Source organism: Patagioenas fasciata, chromosome 3, assembly GCF_037038585.1.
Source record: "Patagioenas fasciata isolate bPatFas1 chromosome 3, bPatFas1.hap1, whole genome shotgun sequence".
NCBI lineage: Eukaryota > Metazoa > Chordata > Aves > Columbiformes > Columbidae > Patagioenas > Patagioenas fasciata.
Window position 1 is genome coordinate 16,914,388 of NC_092522.1, and position 14,308 is coordinate 16,928,695.

General features: G+C 45.2%; 1 protein-coding gene across 32 annotated transcripts in view; it reads left to right on the forward strand.

Annotated features, from left to right (window-relative positions):
* Positions 1-8,654: 8,654 nt before the first annotated feature.
* Positions 8,655-14,308, forward strand: part of NRXN1 (neurexin 1) — a 731,497-nt gene continuing 725,843 nt past the window's right edge. For 31 of the 32 annotated variants that reach the window (XM_071805868.1, XM_071805870.1, XM_071805881.1 and 28 more), the window contains exons 1-2: positions 8,655-8,782; positions 12,614-14,116. In XM_071805868.1, coding sequence (XP_071661969.1) covers positions 13,378-14,116 — 739 coding nt within the window. In that variant the 5' untranslated portion in view covers positions 8,655-8,782; positions 12,614-13,377. Of the gene's footprint in view, positions 8,783-8,955; positions 8,971-12,613; positions 14,117-14,308 lie in introns of those variants that run through there. The other variant, XM_071805869.1, reaches the window with a different exon arrangement.

The following is a 14,308-nucleotide window of genomic DNA, read 5'->3' on the forward strand; positions in this document are numbered from 1 at the left end:
AACTGTGCTCAATTTGCATAATTTTAACATCCTGAAACCTGCAAACATCAGGAGAATCTGTGTGTTTCTCTGCCTGTAGCGTTAAGTTGCTGAATGCCTATGAATCAATAAAAGCTTTCAGAGCCAGGAGGGAAGCCCTACTGCAGTCCTGTGTTAGCTAGATTACAGGATGAAAGCCTTGAGGAATACTAGTCCAGGTCTTTTGTCTATAACCAACATAACCACGGTAATTTCACTGTCTACAGGACCAGAACTATTTTTTTTTGACCCAGCAATACTTTAAAATTGGCAATTACTAATGATCCATCCTCTTGGAAGACACTGCTACAAGCTTGTCTGATAAACACAGAACTCAAGCTGAACAGTATCTTCTAGGAAGGCTGTGGAGTAACTTGAAGCTTCCAATTTGCTTTAGCAGTAAGTGATCATGCTTATACATCTTTAAAATAAGAACATGATTTTTTATTACTTCAACTTTCAATAATTTGTCAAGTTAAATGTTCTATGTATGTTGAAATAACTTGAAATAAACATAATCAGTTGTCAAGGTTTAAGGGACATCAGCAGATGAAAACACCTTTCTGATAGTCACCATAGCCAAAGACGTTTGTTGGTGAGAAGATGTATTAGGAATGCAATATAAAATAATATGGATAAACATGAATACACATCACTGAAATGGTACATCACATCCGCGACAATAGAGGAATATTAGTAGAGAATAGCTACTAATTAGTACTCACAGCCCAGTCTGATCTTTAAAACCCTCTTCAGATTATTGTGTGTTATTCAATTTCGTGTACCTGGCTACAGAACCATAAAATTTTGTCTCATAACCCATCCAGCAAAATGAGTTTACCAAATACATGAGAGAGAACTTGAGTCTGTTGTTAAAAATATGCAGTATCTTGACCTTTTCTCCTGCCAAGATGTAAGGCTCTATGAAATTTCTGTTTTTCCTACTCCTTTGGTAGCTATGGTATTTTTGCACAAATGCACAGCTAAATCAAAAGTAGCAGTTGGCAAAGGCCGTGGTCACAAAATGGTTGGAAAGAATTAACAGAGAAAGAGTAAGAGTAAAACATAACTCTATTGAACATGGCAGAAGAAGGGAAACAACTGAAACAGCAACAAGAAAAACAGAGTATGGACCATAGATTACATGAAGCAAACACTGATTATTTGGCAGTGTTAAAAACACAAATGACATCCTGACATCAGAGAAACTTTTTTTTTTTTTTTCAGAAAGAAAGGCAAATCCTAAAGAAAACCTACAGAAAAATTTGAATATTCATATCGTGTAGAAGGAGTCGTTTCCTGGGCTGAGGGAACAGGCTATCCTGGATTCTGGCATTTTTTGGTGTTTGCAGGTGGCACTAGAAAGAACTATGGAGCTAGAGACAAAGCATTTGCTGCTAAGAATTTGTTTATGGCAAATGCATTAACATGTTCAACACTAATTGTCTGGAAGGTCAGACCAGAAACATCATTAGCATTGTATAAGAAAAGCAGTATGTAGCATTGCCTAGTCTGAATATTAAAGTGAGTAGGTTTCATGCTGAACAGAAGGGAAATGGTATTATTATAAAATCTTTTGCTACTTTTACCCTCCAACAAGACCACAAGAACAGCATTCATTTACAGCAGGGGAGACTTTATCCTTTCCAGTCAAATTTGCCCTGGAAGCACCACAGGATCAGCCACAAAAAATCCTCCTGTATCATGGATCATGTGTGTCAACCAGTCACAGGAGAAGATGCTGTCAGCAGCCACAAACAGTTCTCCCAACAGCTCCAATCTACTCTCACACTAGTTCTGACCTTGCCATGATCATTGTACAGCTGAATGAAAATGCTTCTCGTTTCAGGGTTTGCTCCTGTCTTCACAATACAGCCTGAGTAATCAACTTTCAGTCTTATTTGTTTCTTAGGGCTAGTGTAAACTCATAAGATGCCTGAGTATTTATGATTTGTCCTACACCTCATTACTTCTTTTAAGACCCCAGACAACACGCTCCATCATCAAGCAATTTTAATTCATTTCACTGTACCTAGTTCCTACCTGCCTTTTAATTATTTTTGTTTGTTTCTTGCTCATCACTCTTCCTTTGCCCTCTTAATTTTTTCCAACAACAGCTCCTGCTTTTTTTTAACTTCATTGCTTGCCTTTTTCTTATTACTTCATGTACAGTGACTACATCCCCAACCCATCTTCATCGCTGCCTTCCAATCTGCCTCTCATTTGGGCCCTTGTCTTATTCCTACTTCCCTCCTCTAGTACTTTCTTCTGCACTGTGTTACAAACACTGAACTACTAAAAAGTAATGATAACACTAAGGACCCCCAAGACAGGTTGTGGGCACTAAACAAAAAAAAAAATGAATGAAGCTTTGAAACTAATAGTAATTAATATTGCAATTCTTTGAAAGGGAAGCCCTCACTTCCCTCAGTGAAAGTCTTTTTTGAACTAGGGAATTCAACAATAAAGCTGGCCTGAAATGTAAAAATACTAGCCATCTGGCACACTGCATTATTCCCTTAGTGAATCTCTTCAGCAGGTGCATCATTTATGGTTTAAACACTGGTGATGTCAACGATCTATCTGCACCTTCATATCACAAATATTCCTCTACTTTGATGCCTTAGTAATTCTCACCAACATTAACAACTACAGCAATTTTTGAATCAGATTATATCTTCTGATTACTAGGAAATTATATCCTTATGAAAAGAAATATATTTTTAGTATACTTAACATACTTTTAGTGCAGCCAAGTATCTGTAGAATACTTGAATTATAGCAAGTATACTCATTTTTCGTAAGTGTAGAGTGACACATTATAAAACAAATTATTATAATCAGAGATTTTCTTGAAGCTATCAAAGGGCTTAATTCAGAATGGGACAAGCTTTTCCTAGTACCCTCAGCCCACATTATCGAGTAGTGGGAGCTGAGGGCACTCAGCACCTTCGGGGGATGTTCCCGTGCAAGATTCAATCCTGCAGCTGTGTGATTTCTCTGCTTCTACTAATTTGCATACTACATCTATGATTTAGGCACACTGATAAATTACACTAGAATAGCCTGTAGTTCTGCTAGCCTTATAGACTTGCTATACATTCTTTTTCAATTCACGAGGCTTTTGGAAAAGAGCTTCTTTTTTACTCAGAGCCACACACTACAGTCAGCCCAGAAACTGTCCTAACGCATAGGGATACTGAATACACTGATACACCTAGTCAGCCTTGTGATCCTAGCACAGAGGTTGAGAAAGGTGATGGCTGATGATGATGAATGGATTTCATGGAAATTCATACAGATGACACACAAATGACATTCATATAAATTCCACATAAATTACATCAATTACACGCGAGTAGGACTTTAGTGACATTTTAAAAGGAATTATGGGAAATTATATGAGCAACATTTATAAAAGACTGTTAAATATTAAGATTTTTGAAAGAGATACTATGCAAAATACTTTAGAGTTTTAAATAATCTATTTTGGGGATTACAACAAAATATTAATCCTATGTCTGCTTACAGTGGGACTTCTTACACATTTCTTTCAAGTGATTCCACAGACAGTTATGGTATGACATGAGCTCCCAGGTTCTTTTGGTGACTATTGCCCACTCAACGAGAATATGCAACAGTTTGTTTTCTTCAATTCCTCTTCTTAGCTGAAAGATTGCCTATACTCTGCTGTTTCAAAACTGTTTTAAGACACTAAAAAGCAAACATTTAAACTTAGCTGTTCTAATTTGATTTAGTTTCCTTATATTTTTTGTAATCAAAGGCCTTTAGTTGCACAGTATTTATGTGTATTATTCTTAAATTCAAATCTGCAAGGACGGCCTTGAGATATATTTGCTGCACGCATAAATATTTGACATATGTTCTGTCATGTTACCACATGAAGATTCACAGAAAATAATCAGTTTTCTGAGATATGAACACAGGGGCTTCTTTTGAAATTAGTAAGATTATTAATTTGAAAGTTACTCTTACAATTGTTAAGAAACTCGCTATTGATGTTCATACCAATCCTACCAAACTCTTCTATAAAGAAAATTCTACAACATCCTTCTTATTAACGGAGTTAATACCAAACCAAATGTGCTTTGGAAGATAACTGTTTTAGCAGTTCTCTGTCTTACCATGTTTTGCGCAGTTGACTGATACAGGCTGTCAGATACAAACATATACATTGAGAAGGACATTTTGCACCACCTTAACTTTCTTCATGGAGCTCCAGTGAGAAAGCCACTGCTATTTGTGACATATCATAATCCATTCCAAAACCTGTTGAAGATTCATCAACAGGGCTAGCAGATAAATTAGTTTCTGTACAGCTCAGAAGAGCTAATATGGGGTCTTTCATTACAGATTTCTCCTGGCGACGTGTACTGCTGTGCCCATCAGTCAAGCCTTGTGCACAACAGGAGTTAGAACTGGTATGTGTGAAAGTGTTTCTTCAGCTACAAGACTTAGAAGCATCGAACTATAGTTTTTTTGTCACTAATGATGTCTTCTTAAATGTACTTTAGGGATTTTTGAGGTCTTGGTAGCTTCCATATTCTTCACACTGCATTTTCCTCTATGATGATTATGTTGTAGGAATACTATTATCTTCACACTCATCTAGTTTTCCTCTCATTTAACGAAAAAAAATCCACAGGTTGATATGCAACCCCTGATAAGCATTAAAACTTTTAATTTAATGTCTCACACATGTTTCATATATGCAGATATATTTATTTATTTATTATTTGAACTATTAAACAGATCTGTTTTTCTTAGTACTTCAACCAATTCCCTGCAATGAAGCTACCAAGCCAAAAAAATGGCATCTACATTAATCTCTGAATCATCCCAAGATTTTAATCTTGGGGATCACACGGGGATCTTCGGCAAGATGTTACTTATTACTGCTAAATTCTCTTGAATATGTTTCATGTCAAGTTCTCAATATTGCAGTAAATACAAGGAAGCAGTCAGTCCAAGGGAAAACATGCATAAGCCTTCAAAATGGTTTGTGGTAAGCTGACATTTTGAACTTACCCAAAGTCCTCAAATATCTTCTGGTTCTCAGATATGCCTATGCATTTTCTGATCATGTGTGCTTTCTTTGTGCAAAATTACTTTTGGAGTCCAAAAGCCATCTATAACTATATGAGCCTCCAATCTTCTCTTCATTACTAGAATGTCACTAAACACAGCTGATACCTTCTGAAATAGCAGAAGAGTTGGAATTATCATTAAATGCCAGCACTTTGTCTAAGGTAAATAAATATTTTAAATCCTCATAAGTATGCTCCTTTAGTTTATTATTCATCCATTCAGAATTGGTTTAGAGTAAGTTTTTAACACCTTAATCCTCCAAAGTTAGGTATAAGCTTGCTCAAAAAATGCATTATCTAGAAAAACTAACAAATCCAATCCACATGTAGTTAGTTGCCTCTCAGTTCTGTTTTCTGAATTCAAACATACGTCTCAACCACCACCAGTACTGTATTTGATTATTTGCTGCAATTCATTTTGTTGAACCATGCAGTTTTCTCTCCTCTTTTACTTCAAGATCTCCAGGTACTTCAAAATTTTCTTCATTTAGATTGAATTGAGCAAGTGACAACCTATGTAACATACTGCCTTTCTTCCAAGACTGGTATATTTTAATTTCTTCTTACTTTAGATTTACTAATACTTTCCTCACTTGCAACTGAGATTTTCCAGCAATATGGCAATTAACAGGCAAAAATGTATTTCCTCTGTATTTCTTTAAATCTCTCTGGCTGTAAGCAGATATGGACAATTGCATACTGCTCTGTTAGTTCTGCTATACATCTATGTCAATCTGCCTGTTCTTCATGCTGGACCAAGTTCAAAAGGTGTTAATTATTGAAGTATTAAAAAATAATATTTACTGGTTGTCCTCTTAAAAAAACTTGTAATTAACCAAGAAAAATGTCAGCTCTCTGGTGGGTCTGAAGCGCTTCTCAAAGACTTGGTTTGCTATAGAAGGATTACCGATGATAGCTCCAAAGAAAGGAAAGATGTCAGGCATATGTGGAATGACTATAACCAGAACAGAGCTTTGACATACCCCAAAAATCTAACCACCCCATTATTGAGCATTATCCTGGACCACTTCAGCAAAGAAACAGATTTTCTCGCTCTCAAATCTTTAAAACAATTCCTGCTGTTTCTGTCCCAGAAACAACTTTCTCCCTTCTCATATCCTTCTCATGTCTGCCCAGATAACCAGTGTTCTCTGGAAGCACTTCAGTTGGATTTTTTTTTTTCTCTGCAGAATCATTCTTATTTCTTCCGCACCTCCTTGACTGGTTACCTCCTTTTTTATTAGCTCTGACAGCCATGCCAACTGCATGCCCATGCCTCAGAGACAGCTCCAGCATTCACTTCAGCTTGCCAACAAATCTCTTATTTAAAATTACAACTATTGGACAATTTCACGTATGTATTTTTTTAATGACTCAAAGGCTTTTTTTTTCTGAAAATATACATCCCTTCAAAAGGTCTCAGACTTGCAAGTTGGATAACATACCACATTCTCTCTGACAGAAAATACAATTGGTTTGTTATCAATGATATCATTGCTGTCTTTACCTCTTTGCTGCCTTTATCTCTTTATTTTTCAAAATATTTTGGTGTAACAGAGAACATTAATTTATGCAAAAGAAAGTCAGATTTCTGTAAGGCCATGTGCTTCTTAAAAGACATTCCATGTATTTGTCAAGCTGAAAGACCTACAAAGAGAGATGGTTTGGAAATCAGGTTTTGGGGTTTTTTGTTCCTTTTTTTTCTTTCTGCTGTTTCAGAATGAATCAACGATGACACCGTATGCTGCAACAATTGACAGAGAATGACAAAATTAATACACTCTTCTAAAACTCAACCAAAACCTACCAATAATTAATGAAATTATATTCTCCCTGAATCTCCCTGTATCTTCCCAGTTCACTTAAAGTCTCATTGCTTTATTTCTATGTAGGTTCTTCCCAGCCTTTCTCTCACTGTGGCAGGCTTCTTGCTAGAGATTTAGAGAAGCATGAACATCCTCTGGCTACTGCTAGAATAACTGAGCTGTCCATCAGTTTGAAGATGGAAGAATCTTCCACCTGTGACAGCAAATCCAGGGTGGATTGGGCTTTGGCTTTGACACTCCCCAGCTAAAGAGGATAAGAAGCTTTACCAGGTGCTCACCATGAGCACAATAAGACCACAGTCAGAAAATACTAATTTTCACATTATATATATAAACACACACACATACAATACTAACTTCCATCAGGTTACAATTTTGCTCCTTTATTATATTGCAGCCTAGAATTTATCTGCTTTTCATAGCAGAAGAGATACTTGCTCCTTGCTCTGTTTGAACGGGTCCAGTTACGAGAATTGTCAAGGGAAGTTCTCACGTTATTTTAAAATAACTTGATATGGGTATCATCTGGCTGAACAAAAGGGATGTCTGATTATGCTGTAAGTACTGAAGATACGTTGCCTATCTAGCAAGCTTTTATTCTTGTTACTTAACATGTTGCTTGGTTACCTCATCAAACTTGTAATCTGTGAGGAAGCCTGTTTCATTTAAAAAAAAAAAAAATAGGGCTAACTCCTCTGGGATTGCAGTTATTTCTGAAGTTTCAGTTCAAAAGTAAGTTGCTATGTCCACACCCTGACCAAAAAAAAAAAAAAAAAAGTGTAGTTGCACAGACCATTCTCAAAAAATTCTGGGATGCTCAGTACTGGAGGCCTCTTGCAACTCTCGATGTGACAAACATCACTACATATTTTCAAAACCTGCCAGAACTTTGGCTAAGGCTACATGCAAATCACTTACAACCACTGCATCACCTTTCTGAGTACAAAGTTAAAAGGCTGGTTGATAGACAAAACTGAGTATGTTGGGCATGATCAAATACTTTCCATGCAGCTAAACCAAACAATCTCAAGAAACCAACAATTTCCCTAATAGTTTGTGACCATTGAGAGGCAACATACAGTCAGACAGCTTTAGCACTACACCAAAAAGTGGCCAGGCTTTCCCAAACACTTCTGCGATTGTAGATCTACTCCTTGGGTGCACTCTGGTCACAAGTCTGTACTTCCGTTTTCCAACAGGCTGTGCAGAATCCAGCAAGCTTCGTTTCTGGGGATAAAAAATAACAACATCATCAACAACAAACACATACACACACGAAGAAAAAAAAAATGCAAGGAAATAAGAGTTTTAGCTGGGGAGCTGGCAGACGTGCCCAACAGCCCTCTCGGTGTTTCACGATCTCATCCTTTGAAGATGCGCGAACTCCCCAGCCATCAGACGGCAGCAGCGTGCACGCCCACCAATCCCGGCCTTGCTCAGCCAACGCACCGGGGCCTCCCTATCGCGACCCCCGCCCCAGCACTGCCCTCAGAGGCTCCTCTCCATGACGGTCCCTGCAGACGCGGCCTTCTCCCGGGACGCTCCCCCGCCCCGTGCCCCTCTGCGGCGGCGGGCCCGGGGGAGGCCGGCGGACCCGGGGCCGGCGGGGCGGGGCCGGGGGGTGGGATGCGGGGCTGCAGCGAGCGCGGTGCCGCCCCCGGCGGGCAGACGGGCGCGGCGGCGTCACGCGGCGGCACCGCCCCCCCGCTCCCGGCGGCAGCCCCCGCCCGCTGCCGCCGCCGCGCACCCGCAGCAGCGCCCGCTCCGTCGGCGAGCGGCAGAGGCAGCCCCGGCAGCCGCGCCTGCCCTGGCCCGCGGCACCCCGCGCAGGTAAGGCGCGTCCGCAGCGCGGGCGGAGCGGCGGCGCGGGGGACGAGCCCCGCTTTGCCGCGGCAGAGCCGGCGGCCGCGGAGGAGGAGGAGGAGGAGGAGGAGGCGCGAGAGGTTTGTGTGCTCGTTGTGGAGACGTAGGTGGCAAGGAGAGGAGATGAGATGGTGGAGCGAAGGTAGAAGTTAAAGGTTGGATGCGGTAATTTATTATCCCTTGCAAAGGCGAGCGGAGGGGGGGGGCTCCATGAGACTTAGGGAATAAAATCGATCTGCTGCATGTTTTCCCTGGCGTGAGCTGCCCTGGTGAAACGCGAAGCCGGGGCAGCGATGGGAATGAATATCGCAGTATTATTGTTATTTATCAGTGGCGGTCTGGAAGAGGCGAGGGATTTGTGCAGGAAGTGCATTGATAATTTGGGACGTTTTCTATTGTGAGAAAGAGGGCACTCGGCTTCCTTGATAATGTGCTTGAAACTGTTCAGGTTCCTGCTGATGGTATGCATTTTTGAAGGGATAGAAATTATATCATAAGCATATTAAAATAAATGCATCTGCAGATTGGGAGGATAGCAAAATCGATCATTCCAGCCGTTTAGGAAATACTTTGATTCTAGAAAATACGTAGAAATGAAAGGAAAAGATCAATGATGCTGGTAAAGTCTGCTTTTGAATTAGAGTGCTTCTCCCTTTGGCTGCAGCAAGGTTGTTTTTCAGATCCTTTTATTTCGTCTGGTAATTTGTGAACTCTCTGGTCTTCCCCACACCCAGAGACAATGCTGTGTATTTTATACAATAAGGATTCTGCCAAGGATTGTGCATGCCAACCGACCTGGCATTTATTAAGGATTTATTGACCTATGGGTGTCTCTCTCTTTTTCTAATTTGAAAAGGCTCAATTGGAGCACCTGTGACTAAATCATAATTTTTGAAGGAAAAAAAAAAGATTGTAGAGGGGTGAGGGAAGCATCTTAATTCACTGGTGAGGCACTGAATGCAATAGCTGCATTTATGTTTGTGTATGTTTCTCGCTACATATGTGTGTATACATATATACAGTGCTGGGAGGGATGCCTGATACTTAAGAGCCCATTTGAGATACATACATGTTAAATTGTCCTCTTTTGAGAATGGAAGTGTCCCTCTGCTTTGGAAATGACTAGACAAGACTGTGCTGTTTATTGACAGTATGTGAATTATACCGGCAGTAATAAATAAGCAATTGTTTGGGTTTTTTTTCTTGGGTCTTTCTTTTTCAGTTTTCTCATCTCCTTTTTTTCTTTTCTTTCATTTTTCCCCCTTTTTTTCTCCTTTCTTCCCCCTATTTTTCGCTGCTGCTGTGTGTGTGAGTGAGAGGGAAGGCAGGCGCCGCAGACGGAGGCAGGCAGCGGGCAGGGATGCTCTGGAGGTGGGATCCCCGCTCGGCGCCTCTCCGAGGACACCTGTAGGGATCGCTCTGGCACGCACGGCGGGCGCACACACACGCTCACCCTCACACGCGTGTCCTTGCCCGGCTCCCGCGCACCCCATCGGCACACACCGCGGGCTCCTGGTGTCCTCCCGCCCCTGCGCCCCATCCACAGCGGCGCTCCCTGCGCAGACCCTTCCCTCCTGCCGCCGTGCGCTCCTGCGGAAGGACTGGCTCCCGGCGCTCACGTCGCCGCGACGCCCGCCCCGCGCACCTTGCGCCCCTCCGCGCGGCCCCTCCCGCATTTCCTCCACACCCGCTGCTTCCCCCGAGGCGCGCAGCATGGATACTGCCTAGCCGCAGCTCCCCGGTAACCCTCGTGAACACACACACGCACCCCGCCCCGTCCCCGCGTATTCTCTCCCCACATTCCGACGTGCAGCTCCCCCCTCACCCCCCCCCGCACCCTCCTCTCCACACACACACCTCCAAGTCATTTCTCACGCCGCCCGCGGGCACGCACGCTGTGTCTCACGCCAGCACCCGCCTCACCGCACCCCCCCCACGCACCCCAAATCGGCTCCTTCGTCGCCCCCTTCCCCTCCACCGCAGTGGGGACGCGCGGCCACCGCACATCACCTCCCCGCTCTCGGTGCACCCACATGGGCTCCCAGTCGTGCCTAGCCCCCCGCCTCCCGCACCGGTACAGCGGCCGCGGGGCGGGCGGCCGGCGGGGACAGTGGCGGGGCTGCTCCTTCTGCCGGCGGGCGCGGGGACCGGCCGCCGCCGCCGTCCCGTCGGGCCGCGCAGGGCGGAGCCGTTCCGGGTGCCGAAGCCGGTGCGGTGGCTGGGCGCGGTGCCGCAAGCGAGCGTCGCCCCTGCTTGCAACCACCACCCTACCCAAAAAGGCCCTAATTAGGAACGGGGCTGCCGGCTCCGGAGAAGCGAGGACGGACCGGGGGCTCCCGCCACGGGCCCTTCCCGGCCACCTTGTTTTGCAGAGGGGCTGCCGGAGATCCCTCTGCTGGTAGCGGCATTGCGAGAAGTGGCTCTTGCTGGGGGTGGGGGGAAGAGGGCGCGGGGAGAGAACCCGGAGGCCCTCCGCTGCCCGCCGGTGGTTGGGAACGGCTGGCCTCGGGAAGTTTGGGGATTCTCCTTGCCTCCGTTTTGCTGCTCTTGCCCACCTCGAGTGTGACAATAAAAATAAACGTGTTGACATTTAGAGGAATGAAATTAAATACAGAGTAGGAGGTGACTTAGCAGCTCTGAACGTGTCAGGTGCAGGCAGCTGAGGTGTATGCCTGCTTTAAAGCAGGTTTTTGTCTTGGCAGGCTCGTTTCTGCCCCTTCTCCCCACACACACCAGCCCAATGGGCTTGGCAGTGGCTCTGGACATGATATGCTGCCTGCTTAAGTGCTGCTGGCTAAAAAATGGGAGAGAGGTAAAGGAGAAGCAGTGGGTGAGGGAGATGTCGGAGATCTTCTCCTCCATCAGGGGAGATCTGCTAATACACACCTTCCAGATAAGATACAACAACTTGGGGTAAGAAAAACAGAGAGGGGAGCCTCTCTGCTGAAATGCTTTGAATGCAGAGACCTCTTCAGAGGAAGAGAGTGAACTGTGACATATATATTATTTTTAAAATGAGGAGTTGTCCTCTTAAATAAGGGCAGCTGAGTAAACATACATAAAATACTGCAACCCATTTCAGAAGACTAACACCTGGGATTAGCTGATCTGCATTGTGAATAATGTCAACATCAGAGCTGAGTTGAATTGGATTTTCCCTGCCATAACAGAGAATATCAGCAGCGAAAGAAACCAGGTGGCAGAGAAAAATGCGGTTTGAAATTTTCAAAAAGCCTTCTAAGAAACCACTGCAATTCTTCCTCACCCTGTGAAAATAAACCAGTAGGTGTGCTATGTACAGCGAAGCCTCCCAGTTCCTGCTGGGAGCTCTGTCTACTTTATATGTTTTTGACCTGCATTGGAAAGAACTAGAACTGGGCTTGGTAGCATAATCTGCAGTAATAGGACCGTATAGCTTCACAGGTGCTGGTATATCCAGTAATAAATTGCAATAAAACAAATTGCAGGATAAATACGACCTCTTCTTTTTAACATCAGCCTTGTCATAATAAAATATGCTAGTAAAATATTTGAAAGTTTTGGATAGGTAAGTAGTTTACATATAGATTATACCATAAGATGTAATTTAGTATAAGCATATACATTAAGATTCAGGTTGAGTGCTGCAAGTTATTATGATTTCCCAGTAACTCCAGAATTACAGCACCAGTTCATTTTCCTAATGCCGAACAGCAGTTGAAATGAAAAATTAATCACAAACATCCACTATTGATCAGCTTTATGATTTAACGTGTTATTAGTCGTCATTTCTCATTTTTCTGTTTCAATTCTTTCCAGATTAGAAACAAAAACAATAGAGGAAAATCAGCCCCCTGGATCTTAGCCTTGGCCTTTTGCAAGCAAACAGAAGTGGAGCTGTCAGGCTTTGCATGTCAAGTAGCCACTCGGCTGTTTGACAGCTTCTGGGTTTCAACCCCATTGGGATTGAGGCAGCTCAGGAAACCATGAGCGATGAGTCCTGTCATCTGCTGACGCTGCTCTAGCACCATGGCAGACAGTCCATGATCTGACAAGAGGATCCGTCCTAGGGAGGCAGCGCTGGGATTGGTAATTGGCTTCCTGGGAAACTACAGCTGATGGAGAGGATGTAAAAAGAAGCGCACACGCACTGGGATATTGCTACAATCTTGCCAAGCTGGTGGATCCACTTGGAGAAAGGTTTTGCCACCAATCTTGGTTTTTCTCCCGGTTTGGTAATGTTGGCTTTGGGGAAAATTTCTGCTGACTCACCTGCTCCCAGACATCTTTTGGGAAGCCTGGCCCACCAGTGAAGAGACCCAACGGTGCCTTTCCCCTGCTGCAGGACCTCTCTGGTGGCCCCTGGCACCTCCCCACGCACAACCCCCTCTTGCAGGGCAACCGAAGCCCCCCGCCCCGGGGAGTCCCCCACAGTGACCCCCGCTCCCGGGGCGGGGGTGAGCGTGCCCAAACCTCCCAGCGCGGCCGGTGCCCGGCAAGATTTTACCCTGTCTGCCGCCGGGGCCCCAGTGCCGCCCCCTGCCGGCCCTGCCGCCCCTCTCCCCCGCCCCAGGCCGCGCAGGATGGGGGCGGCGCTGGTGCGGCGCGGGGGCTGCCTGCTGCTCTGGTTGGCCCTGCTGCTGGGCTGCTGGGCCGAGCTGGGCAGTGGGATGGAGTTCCCGGGGGCAGAGGGCCAATGGACCCGCTTCCCCAAGTGGAATGCCTGCTGTGAGAGCGAGATGAGCTTCAACATGAAGACACGCAGCTCCAGTGGGCTGGTGCTCTACTTTGACGATGAGGGCTTCTGCGACTTCCTGGAGCTCATCCTCACCCAGGGTGGGAGGCTGCAGCTCAGCTTCTCCATCTTCTGTGCTGAGCCTGCCACCCTGCTCTCCGACACAGCGGTCAACGACAACCTCTGGCATGCTGTTGTCATCCGCCGCCACTTCAAGAACACAACACTGATCATCGACCGGGCCGAGGCCAAGTGGGTGGAGGTGAAGTCCAAGCGGCGGGACATGACTGTCTTCAGTGGCCTCTTCTTAGGGGGGCTCCCGCCAGAGCTGCGGTCGGCGACGCTGAAGCTGACACTCTCCTCTGTCAAGGACCGGGAGCCTTTCAAGGGCTGGATAACGGATGTCCGGGTCAACTACACGCAGGCGACACCGGTGGAAAGCCAGGAGGTGCGGCTGGACGATGAGCAGAGCCGCCTGTGCGCCAGGGAGGACGTCTGCCTCAACGGGGGTGTCTGCTCGGTGCTCAATGACCAGGCCGTCTGCGATTGCTCCCAAACGGGCTTTCGGGGGAAGGACTGCAGTGAAGGTAAGGTGCCATTTCAGCTTGCCCCACTGGCCCCTCCCTATCGCTCCGTGGAGGGGATGGGTAGGAGACCAGGCCTGCATGGAGTTTCATCTGTACGAGTGGATCTCCCTCCCCTTCCCTCCCCGCTGCGTCCCTGGCTCCCGTCTTCCCCGCCTTCCCCTCTCTGCCCTCCATATGTGTCTGTGGCCGACC